Genomic DNA, 25,323 nt, shown 5'->3' with positions numbered 1-25,323 from the left:
CAACACGAAAAGAAGAACGATACCTGTTGGCCCCAAAGCTTGGCGCCCCTTTCGGTATTTCTTTATTCAAATTCAATGGAAAAGTTTAAATGAGTACATCATGGCCGTTCATAGCTTGTATGTTTGCATGTCCAATCTGCCAATCCTCTGGGCCTCTTAGCATAGAGGTTACACACAGCTTTGTGTCCCAAAAACACCACAATGCTATCTCCTCTAATCTGCCAAGACAGTGCATCCATGAGGCATTGAATACGCATCTAGCTGGCCCATGCACATAGCCACAAAGTCAGCCATGAAACAGTCCACAACCTCTTCCAAATCAGTCCAAAAACTTGCCCTGTTTCCACCCTCCAAACTCTCAAACCCTTCCTCTCACAAAGGGGCCAGAGAAACAACTCCGAAACAGTCACGAGCCAGTGAAAAGAGAGACTCAGTTTGACACTTCCTGCATTCCCACCTGCTCACAAAGAGAGAGAAAAACTTACAGTCCTTGTGTCGCTTTCCCCTAGAGAAAGAAAGAGAGAATAACAATTCCCCCCATATGTTTGCACAAGAGAGAGGGAGACAGTCCAGCTCCTGTGCGCCGGCCTATTGCAAAAAGGGGAAAAATCTGCTGTTCTGCCCATATGCGCCGCTTGGAGACTGCTCGCCTCTTTTCCACAAAAAGCCAGCCCCTCTGTGCGCCCACGTACACTGCAGTCCCTGGCTGCAGCCCGACTCCTGTTGCACAAAAGAGAGTGTGTGTGTGTGTGTGTGTGTGTGTGTGTGCGCGTGTGCTGTAGCGCAGCCCCACTTCTCTCTGTCCAGCCCACCTGCCTGCTTGTTGCACAAAAGAAGTGCGCCTCTGTGCGCAGCCTGCCAGCTTCTTCCCAAAAGCAAGAGAAAGAGAGAGAGAGAGAGAGAGCGTGCTGGCCCAACTCTCTCTCCAAAAGAAGCGTAGGCCCCCAAAATAGCCTAGGGGCCACGATGCTCCAAAAAAGGGAATGTTCTTTTTATTTTATTTTTTATAAAGGTTATAAACCTTTGTTCCCTTTTGTCCCCTCCACACATGGGTTCATTTAAATAAAACATTTGCCTCAAGTATGAAACTTAAACATATATCTTGCTCATTGACCACCATGCTCACACTTATGCTGCACAAATTCACAGGGTCATGACACTAGGGCTAGAGAGGGAGAGAGAGAGAACAATAGAGCTCAAGTATGAGAGAGCAAGATTACAATGAATGAATTATCGTACATTCTATGAAGGACAAGAGGTGTAGGTCGTCGGCAGGGCACAACAGCGGGTTCTTCTTGACGGCACTGACGAACACAAGAATATGTGTGTGTTTGCGTGGGATAGGCTGATGCAAGGAAACCCTAGGTAATGAGCAACACGCTCTGATACCCATGTTGGATATGGGAGAAGCTTGCCTGCACATAGACACACACACACACACAACTTGAACTAGAAACGTGACAGAGTTGGAGTGCTAGAAGAAGTACTCAATAATGATAATGTTGTACAAAGTACAAGGAGTACATGAAAGCCTAGGGCAAGGTGCCCAACACACATAAGTGTGTTCACACGGGGAAAAAACCTATGTCCAGTCACAGGGAAAAAGTGCCTGTGAGCAAGCTAGGTTCACACTTGAACTAGCCGGGAGTGGCCGGGCGGACATGACCAACACATAGGGCTAAGGTTCCCACCCATCACATATCCACCATGCTCGTCAACCTTGCCGTCCCATACTAGCTAGTTTACCTAGCCAAGGCTCTAACTACATCAAGGATGGACGGATCCATGCGAGGATCAATCCCTTGGTCTAGGTACATACCAATCGTGTCCCCAAGACAGTAACACACATAATAGATCCACTCATCCCACTTATATTGTTGGATATTTTGGAGTTAGTCCAGAGTCTAGTCAAGTGTCCTTAGTAGTGTGAACATCCTCTTATTTAGGGTCATATCCTACGTCAGCTGCATACATATCAAGACCACGCCTATTCTCATCGCATCCATCCATCCATTCATTCCCATCTATCTGTTTCGCATCACATATCATCACATCTATTTACCTCTCATTCTCATCATTTCTATTCTCATCACATCCATCCATCCATTCATTCCCATCTATCTGAGTCGCATTACATCTCATCACATCTATTCACCTCACATTCTCGTCACTTCTATTCTCATCGCATCCATTTATCCATTCATTCCCATCTATCTGATTTGCATCACATATCATCACATCTATTTACCTCTCATTCTCATCACTTCTATTCTCATCACATCCATTCTCTTTTCATTCTCATCTATCTGATTCGTATCACATCTATTTATAGAATGTAAGAGAATTCTTATTTTTGATATAAAGATTCTTTACGCATCTATTTATGCACCCGACTTGTTGAAGCCGTCAACTAAAGCTACTATGTACTCCTCGAAAATTGTGCCGACTACCCACGATTTGGTATTTCTACAATTTTTTCAAAACTTCAAAAATTGCTAAAAATTAGCAAATCGACTGCATTAATTTTGTGGCTTTTCACCATTCAGCCTGAAATTGCAACATTGGCACACATTGGCATTGATTTCATCAGATTTGGTACGTAATTGCACTAAAAATTTGGGGATTTTGCAAAAATTGACGCTATTTGCAGGTCTACTATAGACATTTGCAGGTATTTTGGGTGTTACAGGCACATTCACTTGGCATTGGGGCATTTCCCCGAATTTTTTGGGTGTTACAACATTGGTACAAGTGATAAAGACACATTTGGGGCATTTCCCGCAATTTTCAGGTGTCTCACCATTGGGTTGCTTTGAAGGTTTCTGCACTCCAGTTGATGTGGTTTATGCCTATGTATTGAGCAAACACAGTGGTACACTTGGGTCATATTGCAACTCACGCCTTGATTAAGTTACACTACTAGTTTGTACGCATTTGTGCCAGCCATGTCTGGGAATACTAGTGATTTGTTTGACATGTTGTTCGTTGAGGATAAGTTGGATGGCACCAACTATCCTATGTGGGCATATATGATGAAACATGTACCAATCGCAAAGAATCAATGGCTCTATGTATCAGGGGCTGATGTCAGGCCTATTGCTCCTGCACGAGCAGCAAGTGCTTCAGGCACTATTGATGCAGGTGATGATGTATCTTCAGGTGGTGCTACATCTTTTGCACCTTTGCCACCCACTCTAGAACAACTAAGATGGGATGCCAAGGATGCTCAGGCACATGCTTTGATTGCTCTTTCATGCAAAAGGCAGGTTATTCCGCACATTCGTTCATGCACTTCTTTTAAGGGTGCATGGGATGTACTTGCTTCTTTGTATCAGGTTCGGAATGAGGCTCGTGTTGCCTATCTTCGCAAGAAGATTGAGTTTGAGCATTATGGATAAGGGTGATTCAATGGACAAGTTCCTTACCCGCATCAAGGATTTGCGAGAGCAACTTATCAACATTGATGAGATCATTCCAGATGGTTCACTTGTGTCTAGAATGCTTCAGGGTTTGCCAGAATCCTATCAAGGTTTTGCTACTACTCTTCGTCTACTCATGAAGGGTAATCCAAACTTATATACCATTGATGAGTTGGTGGCTCTCTTATTGCAGGAAGAGCAGTCTCGTTCTAACAAGACCACTATACTTTCGGCTGATCAGGCATTTGGTGCCTTTGATTGAAACAAGGGTAAATCTGGGGCTTTATCTAGTGGGGTAAGCCTAAGGGCAAACCACCTACCCATTCAGATTCTACCTCATCTAAAGAGGGTGACACCAAGAAAAAGAAGAGATGCAACTATCGTAGGAAACCTGGCCATCTCATTGAGGAATGTAGGAAGCGCATTGAGAGTGAAAAGAAAAAGAAGTAGCAAGGTTTGGCTGCTACAGTGGACACTAAAGAAGAGGCTAACTTTGCTCATGAGGGCTATGCATTAGTAGCTACATGCAGTTTGTCTGCTTCTTGTATGTCTATCTTAGGCTGGAGATTGTGAGGGCAAAAGAGACCAAAGGACCAAATATATGAAAGATCAGAGTAAAACACACAGTATGCGATGGTGATGTGAATATAAAAGATGAAGTCCAGTACAGGAGCTCTATGTGAGACTCCGGATAAGCAGAAAGAACTGTTGTTCCATAAAACGCGGTTAACAAACTAGAGTGACCCTGATGAAGGCGCCGATATAAGCCTGAAGCAAACGCCGAAGACCACTTGATGTAGACAATGAAGTGAGCCTGATGTAGGTGATGTAGTTCAGCAACAGTAGGTGATGTTAACGCTGCTATTAGCTTGATGAAGGTGACAAAGTCAGCTTGATGTAGGCGATGCACGAGAACCTGATGTAGGAGGCAAAAGTGCTGCGGAGAGGCTGATGTAGGCGCCCAAACCAATAGCAGTTAACGCTGCGCATAAACTGGCTATAAGCGGTGAAAAGCTACAGTTAACGCAGCACATGAACTGGCTGTAGGCGACTTGTGTGCTGACCAGCAGGCGATGGCGATGCAGTTGTGAGGTGACCAGGGCACAAGCGTTGGAGCGCTAATGTGAGGCGACCATGGTATGAGCGATGGAACACTGCTGTGAAGAGAAGCGCAGATGCGCCTGGTCCACGTAGGTTGGTGGTGGTGAACACGAGAAGGGTCTCATATTTATATGAGAATTTTAATGACCAGCACAGAAGTCGGCCCTTTTTGGGCTGCCTGTTTTAGGTATATTTTCACACACCCCCTCTCAGACCAAAAAGGGATCATGAGAAGATGAGGGGAAAAAGATGATTGTCGAAGATGAGGATTTCTATGGTTTGACCAAGGTACGGCATCTGGGATTGAGAAGTACTGGAAGAATGCCACAATGCAAGAGGTTTTCAGCATGAATGCCCATTTTTGGGTTTTCATTCATACATGCGCCCCAAACACATAAAACAGATGTTGTGCATAGGGAATGCACGATGGAAAAAAAATGCAATGCAGTGGGTTTTCACAAGAGCCATGCCCTCATGGGGTTTTCACTGCCCAATGTGCCCGATACAAAAATGGTAAAAAATTAAGGGAGAGGCAGATCCCCCTCTCAATGAGCGGAGGGTGATGGTGGTGGACCGATGCCGATCTGATTGCGAAGACGCTCAAGAATGGGGAGGTTGACGGACTTCATAAGGATGATAGGCCCGAACCCAATGAAACTCTAAGTCAACAAAAGATGGCTCAGTTAGAAAAGTGGACAATCCGTACAAACCATCCTTCTCAGCTTGTCCTTTGGCAACAACAAGACCAGTAGTTTCATCAATTACCTCAACAACTCGTTTGTTGAAGTAAACACCACGATCGAGTTGGGTAAGCTGGGAGACAGAAAGAAGGTTGAGACCTAAATTAGGGACAAGATAGACATTGTCCAGGGTAGCCTGGTTAGGGTAGCCTGGTTGGGGCCAGTGCTAGTGTCAAATAAGACAATGCCAATGGATTTTATGGGCATCATTCTGTTGTTGCCACATCGAACTTCTCCCTTAACGGGACGCTGAGAAATGCAAATGTCAACATTACGTGCCATATGGTGAGTAGCGCCACTGTCAACTACCCAAGTGATAGGATGACCACAGGGAAGAGTTGGATGGGCCTCAATAATGGGCACGGAGGGATTATCAGGTAATTGACAAATCTGAATGAGGGCAGAGGCCTTTCCCTGCGGCGGATGTCCTTGTTTAGGCCTTCGTTTCTTCCTTTTTGTGGAGTGGTGGCTAGAATCAATCTTAAGTGTGACCTGAGCAATATTGGCTGAGGGGCCAGGATGAGGTGTGAGAGAAGACCAGTCAGACGTCTCTTCAGGAGTGGTGAAAGAAACTGACTGGGAAGGTGGGGCGTGAGCAACCTGACTATTAGCTCGCCAGTGAGAGCACCAAGACCAAGCATGGATGGACCTGTCGAGGGTGCTCCATAAGATGGAATCAAGTTTTGGGTACTCAGCATAGGAGGAATACTAGGTTGAGGTACAAACCTTGGAGAGGGCACATAATTGGGAAAAACACCAGTGCCAGAGATGCGTTGGTAAACCACCTTATAGTACTCATTCTCATGATGCTATGGTTGCATCCACCTCCCGTGTGTTGAGTGCCACTGAGTTATGGCATGCTCGGTTTGGTCACTTGAATTTCCCATCTCTTCTACGCTTGCAGACGCAAGGTAGGGTGCATGAGCTTCCTCCTATGGAGGAGTGGTTGAGATGCATATTCATCAAAGATAACATCGCTTGACACAATGATCTTGCCTATATTAGGCACATAGAGTCTGTATCCCTTACTCTAAGTACTATAACCAATGAAAATGCATTTGATTGCCTTTGCATCAAGCTTATGTCTTTGTTGTGTGGGCACATGCACATATGCCAAACACCCAAAGACTCTCATATGAGACACGCTGGAATCCTGCCATTCCATGCCTCATAGGCAATCATAGATTTCAAGGTTTTAATGGGGCAAAAGCTAAGGACATAATTGGCACACATAACCGCCTCAAGCCAAAACTTACTGGGCAGATCCTTGCTCTTGAGCATGCAACGTGCGTCTCCACAAGTGTATGATTACGTCTCTCTCTGCAACTCCATTCTGCTGAGGAGTATAACACGATGGGAAATACCGTGTAACTGCATGTAAGATGTGAACTCATTTGACAAATATCCCCCCCCCCCCCCCCCCTCGATCTGTACACAATGTGACAAGCATGTGTCCACAAGCATTTTCAGCCATGGGATGGAAGTCTTTGAAAGCTACAAAAGCACTTGACTTCACTTTCAAACCATACACCCAAGTGTAGTCATCAATGAACGTGATAAAGTACAAGTGTCCTCCAAAAGATGGAACCCTCATGGGACCACAAAGATCACTATAAATGAGTTGTAATGGACAGACAGCCCTCATAGTACCATCTTTTTTGTTGCATTTATTCAATTCAAATGTGGATAATGTAGAGCCAGTTTCGGCTCATTTACGGCCCCCTATGCCTGCTGAAAATCAGCAAAATCAGCAGCTGAAATTGGCCCAAATTGATCCTAAAATGCCTCAGATTGATCAAGATCCCTTGGGTGATGCATTGGTAGAGGAAGATGCACATACTAGGAAGTCAAAAGCTGTTCCTAGATGGCTAGTTGAGACTTTGCGTGATAGCAAACAGTCCACATTTATGCCCAGTCGTACACGTGCTACTTCTCGCCATGCATTTTCACATTATGTGGATACATCCTCATCACTTTCATCTTCTTCTCCTTCAATCATCAATCATTCAATGAAACCTAGCGCTTCAAGCAGCAAGCAGTTCAAGAAGCAAGCTACTTGGTCATGGTGGGAAGAGGTGGACCGTGATGAGACTATAACATGTGTTGCGAAAGTGTTGATTAACGCTAATCAAAGAAGATAAATGCTAATCCTATGTTTGGCAAAGACAGAAGAGAAGGAGAGATAGACCTAATCTATTGTATATTGCCAAAACATGCTATATATACAATGATCTTGTTGATTCACAGCTTCATGCAAATGATCTTGCCGATTCACAACTTCATGATGCATACCAAAGATCCCTGCAATCCTCTACTTGCAATCGGACAAGAGAAGCTCTTGTTGATCCACCAGTGTGTCCTTGCTGCCTTGCAGACTCTGACAAATGAATCCTCTTGATCTTTGAATGATGATTCTAATGAATGCCTAATGATCCTATTTATAGGGAACAGGTATGAATTCATAATCAAGTCGGTTTTGCCTATTTTTCCCACAACATTGTCCAAAAAGTCATATTTTGTGTCCAAACTATGACCAAAACCATTGGGCTATGTCTTGGGCACTTCCCAGAGCATGTAGGGCTGCAAAATCCGCTCTAAATCTGCCCATATATTTGCTAATGAGAATATACATGTCTATGAGTATCGGGATTAACGGATGCACAAGCCAGAGACATATGCAACTGGAGGTGCCAAGAAATGGAAGTGCAGGTATTGCAAGCAAGCAAAGACATGAGGTGCCAATCCTGTGCGAGCTCATTTGATGCATGAAGCTAGCCATGATGTGGCTTTTTTCCAATCAGTTCCAACAGAGAAGAAGGGGGAGTTACAAGAAAGGCTCGATGCACATGTGTTTCGAGGTCCACTTGCAAGGTGGCTACAAATCCCTCTTGTTTTGCTTCCGGTGCATCTAGTGGTACTTATGCAACACAGGTTGGGAGTACCAGCTCTACTCCATGGGCCTTTTGTTGTTCCCAAGGCACCACCATCACCAGGTGGCCAAAGAACTATTCTTGGTTCATGGGATCCTTGGAAGTGAAGAAGCTGTGGATGTTGCAATTCTGAGGGCAAAAGGACAAGGACCAGATATACGAGAGTAAAACCACATAGCATTAAATATGTGAGTGAATACATATAAAAGGGTGAGTGTAGATATGTACAAGACCCCTCATATGAGAGGTGACTCTGAGCAAAAAGAAGACTAGTGCTGAAGCAAAGAAGACGTCGGAGCTGAAGCACAGTCGATGACGAAGGCTCGCGTCGATGCGAGGCAAAGCACTCCGAGGTGATAGTGGCAGCAGAAAAAGGTAACGTCGATGACGATGATGGTGGTGCACTCTATGATGACACGAGTGCTGCATACCTAAAGCAGAGAGGGCTGCCGCCCCGAGTGGTGCAAGCTCTGGTGACACGGGTGTTGCGTACCTGAAGCAGAGAGGGTTGCCGTCCCGATGTAGCAAAGAGGGCTGCTGTCCCGAAGTAGCAAAGAGGGCTGCCGTCCCGATGTGTAGCAGAGAGGGCTATTGTCCCAAGGGCTGTGCCAAAACACACAAGATATGCAACACACAAGATATGCTGAAGGTAAGCACGGATGTGAGCCCTGATGTATGCGCTGAGGAAGGCTGAGATAAACGCTGATATAAGCCCTGACGTAAGCCTGACGTAATCGCTGATGTATGGTGCAGCAAAATGCAGATGATTGCTGAAGCAAAGCGCTGATGTATAAACGTTGATGTATGCTTTGATGAGGTGCTAACATATGCTGAAGTAAAACACAGATGTGAAGAAGGCCTGATGTAAGCGCCAAGAAACAGCCTGATGTAAGTCTAATGTAAGCCCTGCAGAAGGCGACCTGGACCAGCAAAGGAAAACATAGATATGAGTCCCTGCTGTAGGCAACTAGATGGTACCTGATATGGCGATGAAATGGTACATAAATGATGAGGTATGGGCAATGCTATATATAGTGAAGGGGGGGTGCTGGTCGGTCACCATAAAGGTGTAGGCTAGCGGGCAAGACAAAAAAAACCCCCAAAAAATATAATATAAAATATCCAAAAAGTCTCTTTTTAGGGCTAGAAAAAGTGACGTTCTCTCTCAAACCAAAAAGGGGACCATGAGAGAAGATGAAAGAAGATGAAGTATGCCAGGGTCCCATACAAACACAATGGTAGAAAGAATGTATCCCCCTCTGGAATCAAAATTTGATAAAGTCAGTGAGGGCGATCGTGATGGCAAAGGTGGTGTGGATGAGGTGATGTACATGGGTTGATCGTCTCCCAAAGTATGATCTTGAACAGGATTCTCCATTGAGTAAGAAATCCCATTCCCTATGTGGTCCAGATCAGAGTTTGGAGAAGCATCTTCTGGTGAGAAGAATCGGTCCTCCAGGAGTGCGGGTAGACGATCCATGCTGTGTGCTCTCAAGGTCTTCAATCCCTTTGCTCACGATAGCTCTGATAGTAGATACTATGTGAGGGCAAAAGGACAAAAGGACCAGATATACGAGAGATCAGAGTAAAACCACACAACATGAAATATGTGAGTGAATATATATAAAAGGGGGAGTGCAGATATGTACAAAAGCCCTCATATGAGAGGTGACTCTGAGCAAAAAGAAGACCAGAGCTGAAGCAGAGAAGACGTCCGAGCCGAAGCACGGTCGATGACGAAGGCTCGCGTCGATGTGAGGCAAAGCACTCCGAGGTGATAGTGGCAGCGGAAAAAGGTAACGTCAATGACGATGATTGGTGCAGTCTCTAATGACACGGGTGTTGCGTACCTGAAGCAGAGAGGGCTGCCGTCCGAGTGGTGCAAGCTCTGGTGACACGGGTGCTGCGTACCTAAAGCAGAGAGGGTTGCCGTCCCAATGTAGCAGAGAGGGCTGCTGTCCCAAAGTAGCAGAGGGGGTTGCTGTCCCAATGTGTAGCAGAGAGGTCTGCTGTCCCAATGTGTAGCAGACAGGGCTGCTGTCCCAAAGTGTAGCAGAGAGGGCTGCTGTCCCAAAACGCACAAGATATGCTGAAGGTAAGCATGGATGTGAGCCCTGATGTATGCGCTGAAGAAGGCTGAGATAAACGCTGATATAAGCCCTGACGTAAGCCTGATGTAAGCGCAGATGTGGGCTGATGTATACCGCTGATGTATGTTGCAGCAAAACGCAGATGATTGTTGAAGCAAAGTGTTGATGTATAAACGCTGATGTATGCTCTGATGTAGGTGCTGACATATGCTGAAGTAAAACGTAGATGTGGAGCAGATGAAGGCCTGATGTAAGCGCCAAGAAACAGCCTGATGTAAGGCTGATGTAAGCCCTGCAGAAGGTGGCCTGGACCAGCAAAGGAAAACGCAGATATGAGCCCCTGCTGTAGGCGGTTAGATGGTACCTAATATGGCAATGAAGAGGTACATAAATGATGAGGTATGGGCAATGCTATATATAGTGAAGGGGGGGTGCTGGTCGGTCACCATAAAGGTGTAGGCCGGCAGCCAAGACAAAAAAAAACCCCAAAAGTATAAAATATAAAATATAAAATATCCAAAAAGTCCCTTATAGGGCTGGAAAAAGTGACATTTCTTCACAAATGGCCAAGGTTTTTCTTTCATGATCACATTGCATTCAATGTGGTAAGATCACCATATTTCCAAGAGATGGTCTATGCAATTGCTGGATTTGGACCCACGTATACCCCTCCATCATAAGAGACTTTGAGGACCACTTTGCTGAAAAAGGAGAAAGAGGCCATTGATGCAACATTAGAGAATATTAGTGTTGGGTGGAAGAGGAATGGGGTGTCTCTTATCACTAATGGCTGGAGTGACTCTCGCTCTTGCACCATCCATGGTATTGTGGCTTATTCACGAGGTGGTGTGAGTTTCTTATCCTCACATGATGCATCTGAAACAAGAAAGAGCTTCGATGTGCTTGTGGAGGAGTGGGCAAATGCTGTTGACACCATTGGTCCAGAAGATGCAATTCAAGTCATAGGAGATGGACAAGCATCAAATAGAACGGTAGGGGCAAAGTTGGAGTTGAGGTATCCCCATATCACATTTACTCCTTGTATCGCACATGGACTAAATAATTTGCTGAAGGACATTGGGGATTTGCCATGGGTGGCACCTGTACTTCAAAAAGGGAGAGAGATTGTCAATTTTATCAGTCGTCACCACTATATTCTCTCAGAGTTCAGAAAGAGGTCTCCCCAAAAGGATATCTTAAAATACTCTGAAACCCACTTTGCCTACAATTTTATTATGCAGGAGCGGCTTCAAAAGGTGGAAAATGTTTTCAAACAGCTTGTGGTGAGTGATCAATGGATTACTTGGCCAACCTCTGACTCAGTTACAAGTTTAGCATCCTACTATAATGTGATTCATGATGCATTTTGGGCTGATGTGGTCCATCTTAATGTTGTTGTGAAGCCCATCATTCATATGTTAAGGATTGCAGACAACAAGCAACCTTGCTCTGACCATTTGGTCCCTTCACCAGACTTGACCAGTGTTTCACACACTGATTGGAGCCAAGGTGTAAATAGGGATTTTCCACAGAAGAATCGAGGGATTTCTTGCGTGATATGTAGGAAATGCTGACCGAAGCTCGGGATTCTATGAGGAGTGCTCATGATAGGGCACAGTTTCATGCTGATAGGAGACGCTCATCTCGATCTTTTGAACCAGGAGCGTTGGTTTATTTTAATGTTCCTAAAGATTCTCAGACTTTGTCAATGGGAAAATGCTCGAATTTATCTCTTAGATATTGTGGTCCATTTCGAGTTATACATCGGATTGGCACGGTTGCGTATGAACTAAGAACTACCTCCAATTGTTAGAGTTCATCTAGTCTTTCATATCGATAGATTGAAAGGGAAACTGGGAGGTGAGGATAACACAGTTACTCCTCAAGAACTCGTTGAAGTTGAAGATTTATCCTATGTTCCACATGAACCTGATAAGGTACATGAATTCAGGGAAAGGAAACTTTGTAGTTGACTTATCCCTGAGGTTAAAATTAGGTGGAAAGATAGGGAAATTGAGGATTTGACTTGGGAGTCGGTTGAGATTGTTCGGCGCAGTTCTCCTTCTTTTCATTGCAAGAGTGCAATGTTTTGAGAGAGGGGAAGTATGTTATATGTACATTATGTGTGCTATGTTATATACACATTATGTGTGCATATACTAGGAGGCTAACCCACATTAGGCTTGTGAGCATGGGAGCATGGGAACAAGGTCTAGTGGAGTATGGGTTAGGACTAACCTTAAGGGTTAAGGTTAGGGTCAGGCATCCAAGGGTCACACATGGGAAGTGGAAAGTCAAGAGTCACTTGAGGGTCCTCCTATATAATAGGGGCATGGGGCACACTCAAGGGGGCTTGGAGGCTTGGAGGCGGGGGCTATGGTCTCTTGTGTAGAGGTTCATGTCTACTCATCTACCATTTCACACTATAGCTACATGCTATTGGATTGGAGTTATACCTCTTGATGGTATGGGACATCAAGGTAGAGGTATGATGTATTTCATTATTATTCATGTGTGCATCCCTTGGGCTCGGGGGTGGTTGGGTGGTTGAGTTTATGCCTGATTTATGCATGTTTATGCATAACAATTATCTAGAGAGATCTTAGGGTTTTAACACGTGGGAAAGCAAGCCCAAACAGGCCAAAAACGCAGCCTGTTGGGACAACAATGTTGCTGCCCAGACCTGGAAAAATAGTCACCTGAGAACCCTGGAAGGTGCCACCAAAAGGGCAAGTATGCTGTCCTGAAAAAAAAACGCCCGTCAGGCCGCCTAGAGGCTGCCAACTGACACCCTGATGAAGAGGGACTGCAGCCCACTGAATTGGGGATGAGTCAACCCGAGATTGACCTGAAACGCAAGCTTCAACGCAAGAAAAAATGCAGATTTGTCCATAGGCAAAAAAACGCAGAAATCAAGAGGTAGAGGAGGGAGCATCCAACGCTGACGATCACCGGCGCTCTGATACCATGATATAATGTGCAGCGGAAGAAGGGAAAGTGGAAACACAAGAGAGACAGTGAGAGAGAGAGAGATGGAGAGGAAACACAGGTGAGAACTTGCTCTCAATATCATCACCAAAACGAATACATGTCCCGAGCAAGAGAGGAGAACCTCGTATGTGAGGGACTGCAGCTAGACAAGCAGTGAGATATGAGGGAGAGACATGCCGGCTATATATATGCCTACATGAAGGCAGCCGACTGGTGATAAAGTGCCTACACGACTGGGAAAATACCCAAGACCATAAAATGGGGAATAAATATGGGTAAAATATATGTGAGGGGTGACCAGCCCCTCTACCTAACATGGTCAGCCCTAGAGGCTAAAATAGGACACCAAATAGGAAGCCAGCAAGTAGGGGATGATGTCTAACACTGGTCGTACACTACTACAGCAGCCGCCCGGTGTGCTCCTACAGTGCTGACCGTACAGTACAGCAGCAGCTATCTAGGTTTTCTCTCGCCTGATGAGCTGGCCGTACAGCAAGGCAGCAGCTTGTATCCCTTTCCTGAGCGCTGGTTGTACAGCAGTACAGCTTGTTTCCCTCTCCTGAGTGCTGGTCATACAGCAGGACAGCACCTTCTCTCTCTTTTCCCGGAGTGGCCACTGTTTTTGGGGCTGTTTCGAGGCTGATTTGTAATGTTTTTGGTGCTGTTTGTACCTAGATCCCTGCGCAAAATGTTTGATAAGGAAGCTATGTGGAAAATCAAGTGCAGGATTGCACCCGCACATTGGTCTGTTGTACCAGTTTAGTCTTTGAATAAAGAAGTTCGTACAGGGGGCCGGCCGTTCCGGCTCAGTGCGGTGTTTTTATATTGTTTATGGTCCTTCCACTGTGTTTTCATGCTCTATCTGGTATATTTGAAGTGTTGGTCTACCGTTCTCGGTCTCCAGTTAGTCACACATGCATTTGCAAGGTTTATGAGAGCATGGACAAGATGATAGAGCACATTAGAGAGGTGGAGCCTAATGAGGGAAGGCAAGAGGAGTTCAGAGCACTCTCCCAAACTCGATGGTATAACTATCATTCACCCTTGCATGCAACCGATTTTGTGCTAGATCCAGAGTTCCAGGGGTGCGGCCAAGAGACTCATGAGGAGATCATAGATGGTTGGGAGAAAGTATTATGAAAATTGGTGCCAGATCCTTCCCAAAGGAGGTCTATCGAAGATCAATTATCAATTTAGAGAAGCAGGCAAGGAAGATTTGGTTCAGCCGCGCAGAGACAGATGCAGTGTGGGTGTTGCCTTACGGTGGGAGGATTATGACGCAATGACTCCTCAACTTCAGTGATCTTGCCATTTTGAACCAAGGAGCTAGTTCCTCTCCTATTGAGCAATTGTGGAGTGTATTTAGCCACATTGCCTCAAAGAAGCAGAACCGACTTGCTACACAAAGAACCAATGATTTGGTTTATATCTGTGACTACTTAGTTAGCTCTGCAGTCCAGAGACAGAGGGTTTCGTTGATGCCCACCCTTCTTCAGACTCAGACTCAGATGCAGTGCGGATGGACATGGGCCATGATGATAAGATTGGGAGCTCTCCCAGAGCAATTGATGATGATTTAGTTGCTAATCTTGACATTTGATATGTTGTACTTCATCTTTTAGTTTTCTGTAATTTGACATTGCATCTATCTTTGTAGTTCCTGTGCGTTTCACCTCTCTTTGTATTGTTTGAAGTTTCAGAAGTTGATTGTGGAATCTAGATCTATTTCTGTTTTTCTTGAGTACTCAAGTCTCATGATCAATGGCTATGTATAATCTATCGTGTTTGTCATGTTTTAAATGAAATATCATAGCTTTGTGTGTGTGTGTGTGTGTGTGTGAGAGAGAGAGAGAGAGAGAGTCGTATTTCAATCATGGCTTCAGGTTTGGATTTTTGTACATATGCTCGAAAAGAAAGACCTGCAGATGCTAAGCGCCGCCTATCAGAGCCTGCATCACAAGATGATGAACTTACTATGGAAGCTCAGTACGTTTTTGACACCCTTAAGGATGACTTTCAGCAGTCACGACAGGAATGGGGCAAACCCGTTCCAGAGGTCACGTACAAATTGAAATTGCCGTCCCTCGTGAATCCTCTCAGGAAGTTGTCTCAAACTGCAGTTATAATTTTCTTTCCAGGAAGAATCCCAACGGCCAGTGATGTCGCGCAGTGGATTAAGTCCATCCTTGGAGGATGCTTTGTATTTTGCTTCCAGAGGCTTTTATGAGGTGCATTTATCAGATGCTTCGTGCAAGCAGAGGCTTCTTGAATTCTCTCCCCTGTTTTACGGGAAGCAGATGGTACATGCTATGCCCTGGTCCCCAAACAAGGATTATCAAAGTCTTATACGACATCATTGTCCTGTATGGGTTGAGGTTGTTAACTTCCCGGACTATATGCGTGAAGAGTTGCCTGGCCTGGCTGCTTCTTTGGGACAGGTCATTTGTCCTCCACGCCCCATGGGAAACCGTAACAGGTTCTGCATTCTCTCGGACACTGATACACCAACCCCTCCTTCTATTGCAGTGGAAGTTGAGGGAGTGCAATATGGAAAAAAGTATTTTGAATTGAAGTGGGGTGTGTTTGCATGAGCTTGTTTTGCCTGCCACAAGTTTGGGCATCTAGCCTCTGAATGCCCAATGGTTCTGCATCAGCCCCCTCCCAATGCCTTGCCGCCCCAGACACAGGAAAAGAATGAGAATTTGCAAGCTAAGACAGCAAATAGATATGGAGCAAAGAATGCCAAACCAATCAATCAGGTGCAGTCACTTGCTGGAAAAGGAAAAGATAAAGGAAAAGAGATGATGAAGGAATCTGCGGGGATTGATCAGAATGGTTTTCAACAAGCTAAGAAGGTGGTTGTATTGAAGCAACGCCCCCTTCAATCTCGTCAATGGGATGCTTCTTCTCCCTTACCAGGACAGGCTTCTACTTCAGCTCCTGTCCTTCAAAATTGGGTGGGGGTTTTGAAGAAGGGCATCCCCATATGTGATTCAGAAGAAGGGGATAATGCTATGTCTTTCATGGGTCATGATGGAATGCAGCCCATGCAGGCAGAGGCTTTGCCTCTCTGATGTCTTGTTTTTATATCTGATACTTTGCTGTATATACCTCTTTCATGCCTCAAACACTAAATTGCTTTACCTACAATGCACAGAGCCTCTGCAATGTCTCAAAGTGGAGGCTTTTATGGAATTATGTACATAAAATGCAGCCAGATATTGTTTGTTTGCAAGAGCATAATCAACACTCCATGGTTGGTCATCATGTTTATTTCGGCGGTTATGATATATATTATGCTGGTACCACTACCTGCTCAGGTGTATGCATACTGGTTAGACATGAGCCGGAGCCTCAGTTAGCCTTCAATGACAGCAGTGGCAGATGGATGGTCATACAATGTAATGTCAATGGTGATATTCTTGAGTTTGCATCAGTCTATGCTTCCCAGACCTCTGCCATGAGGGCTTCATTATGGGATTCTTTATGTAGATATCCATGGAGATCCAATGCATTCATCTGTGGAGATTTTAATAATTCCCCTCTGCCAAAAGATAACACCACTTCAAGATCTCATATGCTATCATTGGAAAGGAAGAAATGGGACAGCATGCTTCTTTCTGTGCAGGCTGAAGATTTATGGGTGCTTCTCCAAGGGTCAGCGCCTGGATATACTTTTCATCATAATGCACTTACTACATACTGGGCAAGGCTTGACAGATGGTATTTGTTTTACCCTCAACAATTTACAGATTTTAGCCCTCATCTCCTTATAGATTTCTCATTGGGCTTGTCAGATCATGCCCCATTGTGGATGAATTTGCAGCCCCTCTCCAGTAGATTATTGCATGTTAATCAGGCTTATTTCCGACATCACTATTTCCAACAAATGATCAGACTTGCAATTCATCCCTTGCCTTTACATGCCCAGGAGGACATGAATTATGCTTGGGACAGCTTTTGTCTCTCGTATGCAGAATGTCATTAGGGAGTATGGCAACTGGCATATGACTGAACGGAGGAATGAGGTTAAATGGGGAAATTAATGATCAGAGGAAATTGCACAAATGGCAGATTAGGGCAAGAATGAAGCCCCTCATGGATAAGGGCTGCTCATCAAAAAGCCTTTTTTCAGGGCTTGCATGCTACTCGAAAGAAAAACTCATGCCTAAGGGTAAGGAAGCTAGATGGCTCTTGGACGCACTCTTTCTCTGATCTCCAAGATGAATGCCAGAATTATTTCCAGAAATTATTCTCCGCTCCTAGTTCCCCATCAAATCAAATGACTGAGGCTAGGACTGAATTTCTCCTGGAATAGTGGAAATGGATGAAGCTCTTACCTTGGAGAGACCTTTTACTGACACAGAACTTGATAATGCATTGTGGTGGTGCATTCCAAAGATGTAGTCAAGCATTTGGGATATCCCATAGGATGGCATATCACCAGGAAGCAGGAGCTAAAATGGATCTTCCAAAGACTTCAACATAAACTGGAATACTGGAAGATTTCTACTTGGCCTCTTCATGTCAGGCTCAGAATAGTACAGTCCATTGTAATGTCCTATGTCCAGTTCTATTTGCCTTTGCTGCATTGGTCCTCCAGGGATATTTCAGCCTTTATGTCTCAAGCTATGGAGATGTTATGGAGGACAAAAACTGCTGTGAAAGCATTGAGACTGATGAAGATGAAAATGGTGTGCTCTCCTAGGATGCATGGTGGACTTAATGTCCTCAATATAAGATATCATGTACTTGCAAGGAAGGCGACTATGCTGCATACTTTTTTCCACCAACAACAGCCATGGACTTGTATGCTAGCATCCATGTGTGTCAACATGAGGACTTGTGCTTATGGTCATTGGATTACTGATCATTGGGAGGTTGTCATTGGGAGATTTGTAGGGAAGATACCTGGCTGTCCTTTCTCTACTGCTCTGATACTTGACTGGAAACAAGTACTTTCGAAGGTCAAATGGGCTCCTGATAATTGCTCGGGGACAAACTCAATGAGGAAAGAAAGTATTCATTGGAGTGCCATCTTTGACATTCCACTCGCTTTATAGGAACCTGTTCGGGCATACAATCTCATGAAATTGGGAATTAGATACATACATGATGTGGTAGATGATCAGGGCTATGTCTTATCTTTTCCTCAGGCCACTGCTTCCTATGCATTGGGAATGCATCATAGGTCTATATGGAAGAAAATTGCTGATTTATTACATCCTTTTCTACCTGTTCCTCCTGTGGCTGACACAGACAGGCTTACGGATTGGCAATTGCAACCCTCTGCTACATGCACTCATCCTGTTCCTCTTCCCGCCTTAACCTCCATCAAAGCTTACAGGCTTCTTCAGCCTGCTCCATGGATTCAGCAACATGCTAATTCTCTGTGGCATATAAGGAAGCCCCTCTCATGGTGGCGGAAGAATCTCGGGATGTTATGGAAGTGTAAAATGCCATTGAAACAAAGACTTTTTCTTTGGAGATGTATGACAGGCACATTGTCAGTGGGGGTCACACTTGCTAAACGTGGCATTGCACCATCCACATGTTTAAGATGTTAGGCTCCTTCAGAGACTGTTCTTCATTTGCTTTGGCACTGCCCGTGTTCTAGGATCCTCCTCAGGGGAATTTCAGATTATCTTCAGCTCCGTTTCCCGAGTCACAGATTTGGGAAACATTTCTGGCTCATTGGCAGATTTATGAGGTCTTTGTCTCAATACTCACTATTTCTCTCTTGGGTGAGATATTGGGCTCTTTGGACAATCTGGAGTGAGCATAATTTGGCATACTTGGGTCGGCAGATTCACAAGTCATATGAATCTTTCCGAGCCTCATTGCGGCAATCCTTATATGATGCCTGCCATGAGGGTGATATGGATGCTTCTTGCATAGAGCTTTTCTTTTTATGTTTCTGATCTTTGGGATACTCTCCATTTCGGAGACCTCCCATCATGTAAATTTATGAGCATATAAATATACTGCACTGGATATTACCCCAAAAAAAAAAAAAAGTGTGTGTGTGTGTGTTGGCATGGCATTCCCTAATCCCTATATGCCGTTCTTGCTCCGGATGGCAGGGCCATTCCCATTCCCGTTCCCATTGCGTTGTGACTATGCTGTGGGTGCCAAGTCCGTTGAAGCTGACGAGCGCAATTCAGTGTGACTTCGTAGGGTCGAGGTGCTCCACCAAGTTGGATAGAGTGGTGTCAAGCCCCCCCCGGATGGGTCAGCCGAGTGCCTCTCGTGATCGTTGACTGGTGCTGTCATCCTATATGCTAGTGATGGTGGGCTGTGAAATGTCCTGAGTCTGAGCTCTACTCTCTCTGAGAAGGAACAAACAAAGATCCAAGCATCTGGTCATCCTATACCTAGAAGAAGCTAGTGATGGTAGGCTGTGAAATGTCCCAAGTCTGGGCTCTGCTCTCTCGGAGAAGGAAGTCTCTATGTTTGCTGAGCTCCAACAAACAAAGATCCAAGCATCTGGTCAGGTAAATCCAGGATTTTGGCTAGTGGGCCAAAATACTCTCTGAAGAGGCAGTGAAATCTCCCCCAGATCTCATAATTACTGGACACTGCAAAGATGATGCTCCTCTGTCTCAACCTCTGTGGAGAAAAGTATACAGATCTTCTCTGGAAATGCCCTCTGCTCTCCTTGCCTCCACTTTTGAGGCAGTGAGATGAGACCCGTATCTGCCCTAGAGAGAGAGAGAGAGCATGTACACACCATTCCAGAGGTCCAATACGCACAAGGTGCCTCCTTGTACAGTGTTTGCTTTCCATAACTTGAGCCACGAGCTAAAGGTTTAACTGAAACAAAAGACTTACAGACCTACTGGAGAATTGACGCCATTGTTGCCAGAAAACTAAGAGAACGACCTCTTAAGCAAGCACTTTTCTTTTTTTTTTTTGGGGGGGGGGGGGGAAGCTCCAGGGCTTTCAAATTTATGTGAATTATCGCAACGTTCTCAGCCCCACAGCACCTATAGCTCTGATGCCTTCTCCTAGCTCATTTCCACTCCATCCACAAAAGAGGTTGCTACCTTTATTAGTTCAGTTCATCCTCCGCTGGGTTCTGACTCCACTCACCACATAAGACAGCACAACATGTTGCTTCCCCAAATTCGCTGATCTAGTCCTCCTCCCCTAATTCGCAGCTCACAAATTTGGGCCTGAGTTTGAGCAATCAACCTCCTTTGGTCCCCCACTCAAGTGGGAGAACTGGATACAGGATACCTCAGGTTGTTTTGCACATGGATGTATTTTGTGAAGATCTTAATTCACTCAATCAGTAACAAGAAGATTTGTAGCTTCCTCAACAGCGTATCCATCAAGCAACATGCATTGAAGTGACCATAATAAAATACATGATATGTGTTTGCTGAATATGGTACTGTCTGCATGCAAGCAACCAAAAAGGAAGATCTTGAGTTGATACTGGTGAAAAGGACAAGATTTCAAAGAAATTATGTTATACCAACAACTAGCAGAGCTATAGCTTGGAGAACCACACAAGGCAGAGTAACCTTCATCTAACTACTCTTCAATTTCCAAAAATCATGGTGGCAGTGTGACTTAAAACATCAATAAACAAAACTTTGATCATAATTGGCATGAACATATTTCAATGCAAGGGGGTGAAAAGGTACTTTGCAACTCGCACTGCAACAAAACTGTTCTCGTAAAGAGGAATAACCATAAGCATGAGTAATACTGCGAGCAACCTGTGCAAACAAACAATCCCCAATCAGATCAAGCTCTTGCCTGCTGCTTTGTAAACATAAAGGCGCAAGAGAGAATCTAAATCTGGCCTGTGAGAAACTCACGTTACGCTCCATCGAGTTGGTAGAACAAAAAGCATTAGAAGAAGCAAGATGGCAACCAGATGGATAGCAGAGAGCCACAGAAAAACAGCCAGAGTGCTCTTGAACTTGCTAGTCTGCAGTGCTCGCACAACTGTGGGCTTCCTTTCTTCCTTCGTGTCACTGGCCATTCTCCTATAAGTCACTGCTCAGGCCAAACAAAATCCACAAGACAGCTGAACGTTGCGACACGAACACTATCTTGCTTTTACCACTTCCGATACAGAATCTCACAAAAGAATGCTGACCTCTCTCTGACAAACGTAACAGACTCTGTGATAGCTCTGTCACAGCTCTCAAAAGAATGCTACCTTTGCTAAAAATCCTAAGAGCCTGTGAGAAGACGTTGCAGATGCTCGCAAAGGGATGCTGCCTCTGCTAGAATCCCTATCAAGCTCTGAAATGCAGCGCTCTACTCTATTGCAAGTGTTAAAACCCTGAGAGGCTCTGAAAAGCAGTTGCTTTCCGTTGTAAAATGGTCTGAAAACCTTAACAGGCTTTGCGGAAGAGTGTTATCCTGGCTGAACTCTTCTCAGAGTCTCTCCAAACAAGTGCTACTGTACCTCTTCTGCAAACCCTAGCGTGCCAATGCAAAATCCCACAGATACCTTCTGTAACAGGGTGTGAGAAATCAAACAGGCTGAAGGTCTCACAGATACCTCCTGCAGAAAAAAGACGATAAGAGATCAAAATCCCACCTTCAGCAGAAACCCCTGATAGGCTCTGAGATGTTTGCCGGGAAAGAACCCTAAAGCGAACGCCAGTGCAAAACCTGAGAATGTTTTGGCAAAGCTTGCTAACCTGTGTTAGGGTTGAGGTCTGATGAGCACCACCGCTTTCATTTCCCCTTGTGTATCTGTGTCTGAGAGTATCACACAGTCGCAGTCGCTACTAAAAACAGATTGAAATGATGAGAGGTGCCCCAACTTCGTCGGAGGAAACTAGAAGATCCGCCAAAAACCGTGGCTGCGTCATCGGCGACAATGCTGCGCAAAACTGTTCCTGTAGTAATCTGTTTTGATATTGTGTGCTGTATCCTATTGGTCGTGTCATAGTTGAAACTCATTTGGAGGAATACGTATCCCATGGTCGACCAAGGTTCCAGAAAAGAACTATTCCCTCTCTACAACCATCTCTCTCTCTCTCACACACACATGCACATGCACATAACCCTCTCCCTTTGAAAAGAACTATTCCCTCTCTACAACCATCTCTCTCTCTCTAAACACACATGCACATGACCCTCTCCCTCTCTCTGTCACGTACACACACTCTCAAATGTTGAAACTCTCTCTCTCTCTCACACACATGCACACACGTGCTCTCTCTCTCTCTCTCTCTCACACACACACACACTCTCTCTCTCTCCTTACACTCTCCCACACATAGAAGCGCTCTCTCTCTCTCTTTCAATCTCTCTCTCTCTCTCTCTCTCTCTCACACACACACGCACACATACACATATGTAAATATATAGTATATACAATATTATGTTTTAAATACATAAACCTATACTTATACATATATACATGTATTTAAAAAAATAAATACAAACATCGACATAATTTAATTAATTTTGATTAAATTTTCATGTGCGGAGATGGGTGATTAGTTGTGGTCACTTTTAAATATATAGATAGATATATCATACACACATCTAAACACGCACACACACACACACACATATATATACATACACATACATACATACACATGTATGTATGTATATATAAATGTAAATAAACACACACACACACACACACACATGTATACACACATATACATATATGTTTTCTATTTAATTTATATTTTATTAAAAGCTACTTTTTATTCTCTAGCTCTCTCTCTCTCTCTCTCACACACACACACACATGTACACACCGCACATACACTAATCTAAACGCACACTCTCTCCTCCCACACAAACTATCTCCTACGTAGAAATTATCTGCCTCTCTCTCTCTCTATGTTGCACGTGTGTCCATGCGTGCGAGTGTGTATGTGTGTTTGTATGCGTGTGTGCACGTATCATGTGCTGCTGTTTGTGTGTGCATGAACATACATGTGTGTGCGTCGACATACATATAAATCTATTTATATATACATGCTTACATACCTATAGATACACATACATACATAATATATATACGTGTGTGTATCTATAGGTATGTAAGCATGTATACAAAAATTTCATTGAAAGATGTGAGATGATATCTTCTTAGATTCAAATTCAAAATTGCATTGGAAGATGTGAGATTTGGCTCCTCCTCACACTTGCAGGAGGAGTAGTTATTTTGAATTAGCCCCACCTCCTTTGCCCACGTGGAGGGAGGTGGGGTTGTGGTTAATCTTGTATAGACTAGTGGTATGACCCGTCTTTGATGGGCAAGAGTATTCTTGCATGCATAAAAACACACTCGCCCTTCTTTGGTGAGAGTAGAGATAGGCCTTACATTTGAAGCCCATTTTGGGTCTCATGGTCCTCAACTTGGCAACCTATATATAAACACACCATGCTTGCTATGTATATCTATGTAGGAGCTCCTAAAGCATTGTCACATTCTCTCTCGGAGCTCTCCCTCCCACAAACACACACATAGACTCTCTCTCTCTCTCTCTCTCTCTCTCTCTCTCTCTCTCTCTCTCTCTCCAGTGTGTGTAATAAAAAAGGACCCTCGCACCACCTTTCTGCCACCCACAAGTGGGACAGATTGGCTAGTGCGAGGGCCCTGACAAAGGCCATGATCCACCCGAGTTCAAGTCCCACCATTGGTCGTATATGCCCTCGTGTTGTATTCTACCGACGTTAATACCTCTCTCTCTCCCAATGTGTGTGTGTGTGTGTAATAAAAAGGACCCTCGCACTCCCTTTCTGCCACCCACAAGTGGGGCAGATTGGCTAGTGCGAGGGCCCTTATAAAGGCCATGATCCACCCGAGTTCACCCGAGTTCAAGTCCCACCATTGGTCGTATATACCCTCGTGTTGCATTCTACCGACGTTGATACCTCTCTCTCCTAGTGTGTGTGTGTGTGTGTGTGTGTGTGTGTGTGTAATAAAAAAGGCCCCTCGCACTACCTTTCTGCCACCCACAAGTGGGGCAGATTGGCTATTGGCTAGTGCGAGGGCCCTTATAAAGGCCATGATCCACCCGAGTTCAAGTCCCACCATTGGTCGTATATGCTGTTACCATATTATAGTAGTGATGTGTGTGAACACACTTAGGACCGCCGGGGCACTTTTTCCCTCACTAGGAGGTTTTTTCCCCCGTGCATTGTATATACGCCCATTATCTTTTAGGGTTGGTTATCTTTTATTTTTGGCACTCATAATACACTACAGTGTTGTGCTCAAGCTTCCTCATCTTCTTGAAGTTGTGTGTGCATTCCTGCAACCCTAATTCCAACAATTGGTATCAGAGCAGGCTTCCTCCTCCCGGGCAGCATCACCGGCACCTGCCGCTTCATCTCCTCCGATTACAACGAGGTTTCACGAGCGTCTGCAGGTTTCAGAATTTTGATCTGAAGTCATTTCGCCCTCCGTTTTTGCATTCCAAGTACTGCGCAGGCAGAATCGTCCTACTGTGCAGATTTTCTGTCAAGATTAAAATCTGTAGGACAGGTGCCCATTCGTCTGTTTTGGGCTGTGCTACATAGCACAGGTCGATTTTATACAGGTTTACCTCTTACAGACAGCATTTACATCTAGCAGTACAGTCATTGGCCATGGCTGACAACAATGATGTATTCCGCATGTTGGCTGCTGAGGATAAGTTGGATGGCACCAACTATCCATTGTGGGCATATATGATGCGACATGTATTGGTAGCAAAGGGGTTATGGAACATTGTGCAGGGTATTGATGCACGTCCTATTGTGGCTGGGAATGCTGCAAACACATCAGAAACAGGTACTGTTGATGATGGTGCAGGCACAAGTGCTGTAGCAGCTGTTCGAGAACCACCACTTTCAGCAGAGCAGATTCGTTGGGATGGTAGAGATGCGCAGGCTCATGCCTTGATTGCGCTGTCTGTCAAACGTACCATTATCCCACATATTCGCTCCTGCAGGACTTCTAAGGATGCTTGGGATGTACTTGCCACATTGTATCAGGCAAGAAATGAGGCTCGTGTTGCTTACCTCCGAAAACAGTTGGAGAGTGAGCATATGAACGAAGGTGATTCTATGG

At 44.7% G+C, this 25,323-nt stretch overlaps 1 protein-coding gene across 3 annotated transcripts in view; it reads right to left on the bottom strand.

Annotated features, from left to right (window-relative positions):
* The window catches only part of LOC147625572 (diacylglycerol O-acyltransferase 2D-like), a 56,055-nt gene extending 33,881 nt beyond the window's left edge, over nucleotides 1-22,174 (bottom strand). The window contains exons 1-4 of one of the 3 annotated variants that reach the window (XM_086817081.1): nucleotides 21,938-22,174; nucleotides 21,385-21,798; nucleotides 21,101-21,281; nucleotides 20,924-20,998 (exon numbers count right to left, since the gene is read on the bottom strand). In XM_086817081.1, the coding sequence (XP_086673207.1) occupies nucleotides 20,924-20,998; nucleotides 21,101-21,267 (242 nt within the window). In that variant the 5' untranslated portion in view covers nucleotides 21,268-21,281; nucleotides 21,385-21,798; nucleotides 21,938-22,174. Of the gene's footprint in view, nucleotides 1-20,923; nucleotides 20,999-21,100; nucleotides 21,799-21,937 lie in introns of all 3 variants that reach the window. The other 2 variants (XM_086817082.1, XM_086817080.1) reach the window with 2 other exon arrangements.
* Nucleotides 22,175-25,323: the final 3,149 nt, after the last annotated feature.

Source organism: Cibotium barometz, chromosome 23 (genome assembly GCF_041138505.1).
Source record: "Cibotium barometz isolate CiBa-2024 chromosome 23, ASM4113850v1, whole genome shotgun sequence".
Taxonomy (NCBI): domain Eukaryota; kingdom Viridiplantae; phylum Streptophyta; class Polypodiopsida; order Cyatheales; family Cibotiaceae; genus Cibotium; species Cibotium barometz.
Note: the sequence above shows the minus strand (reverse complement) of the source record. Positions and strands in the feature narration are given on the sequence as shown.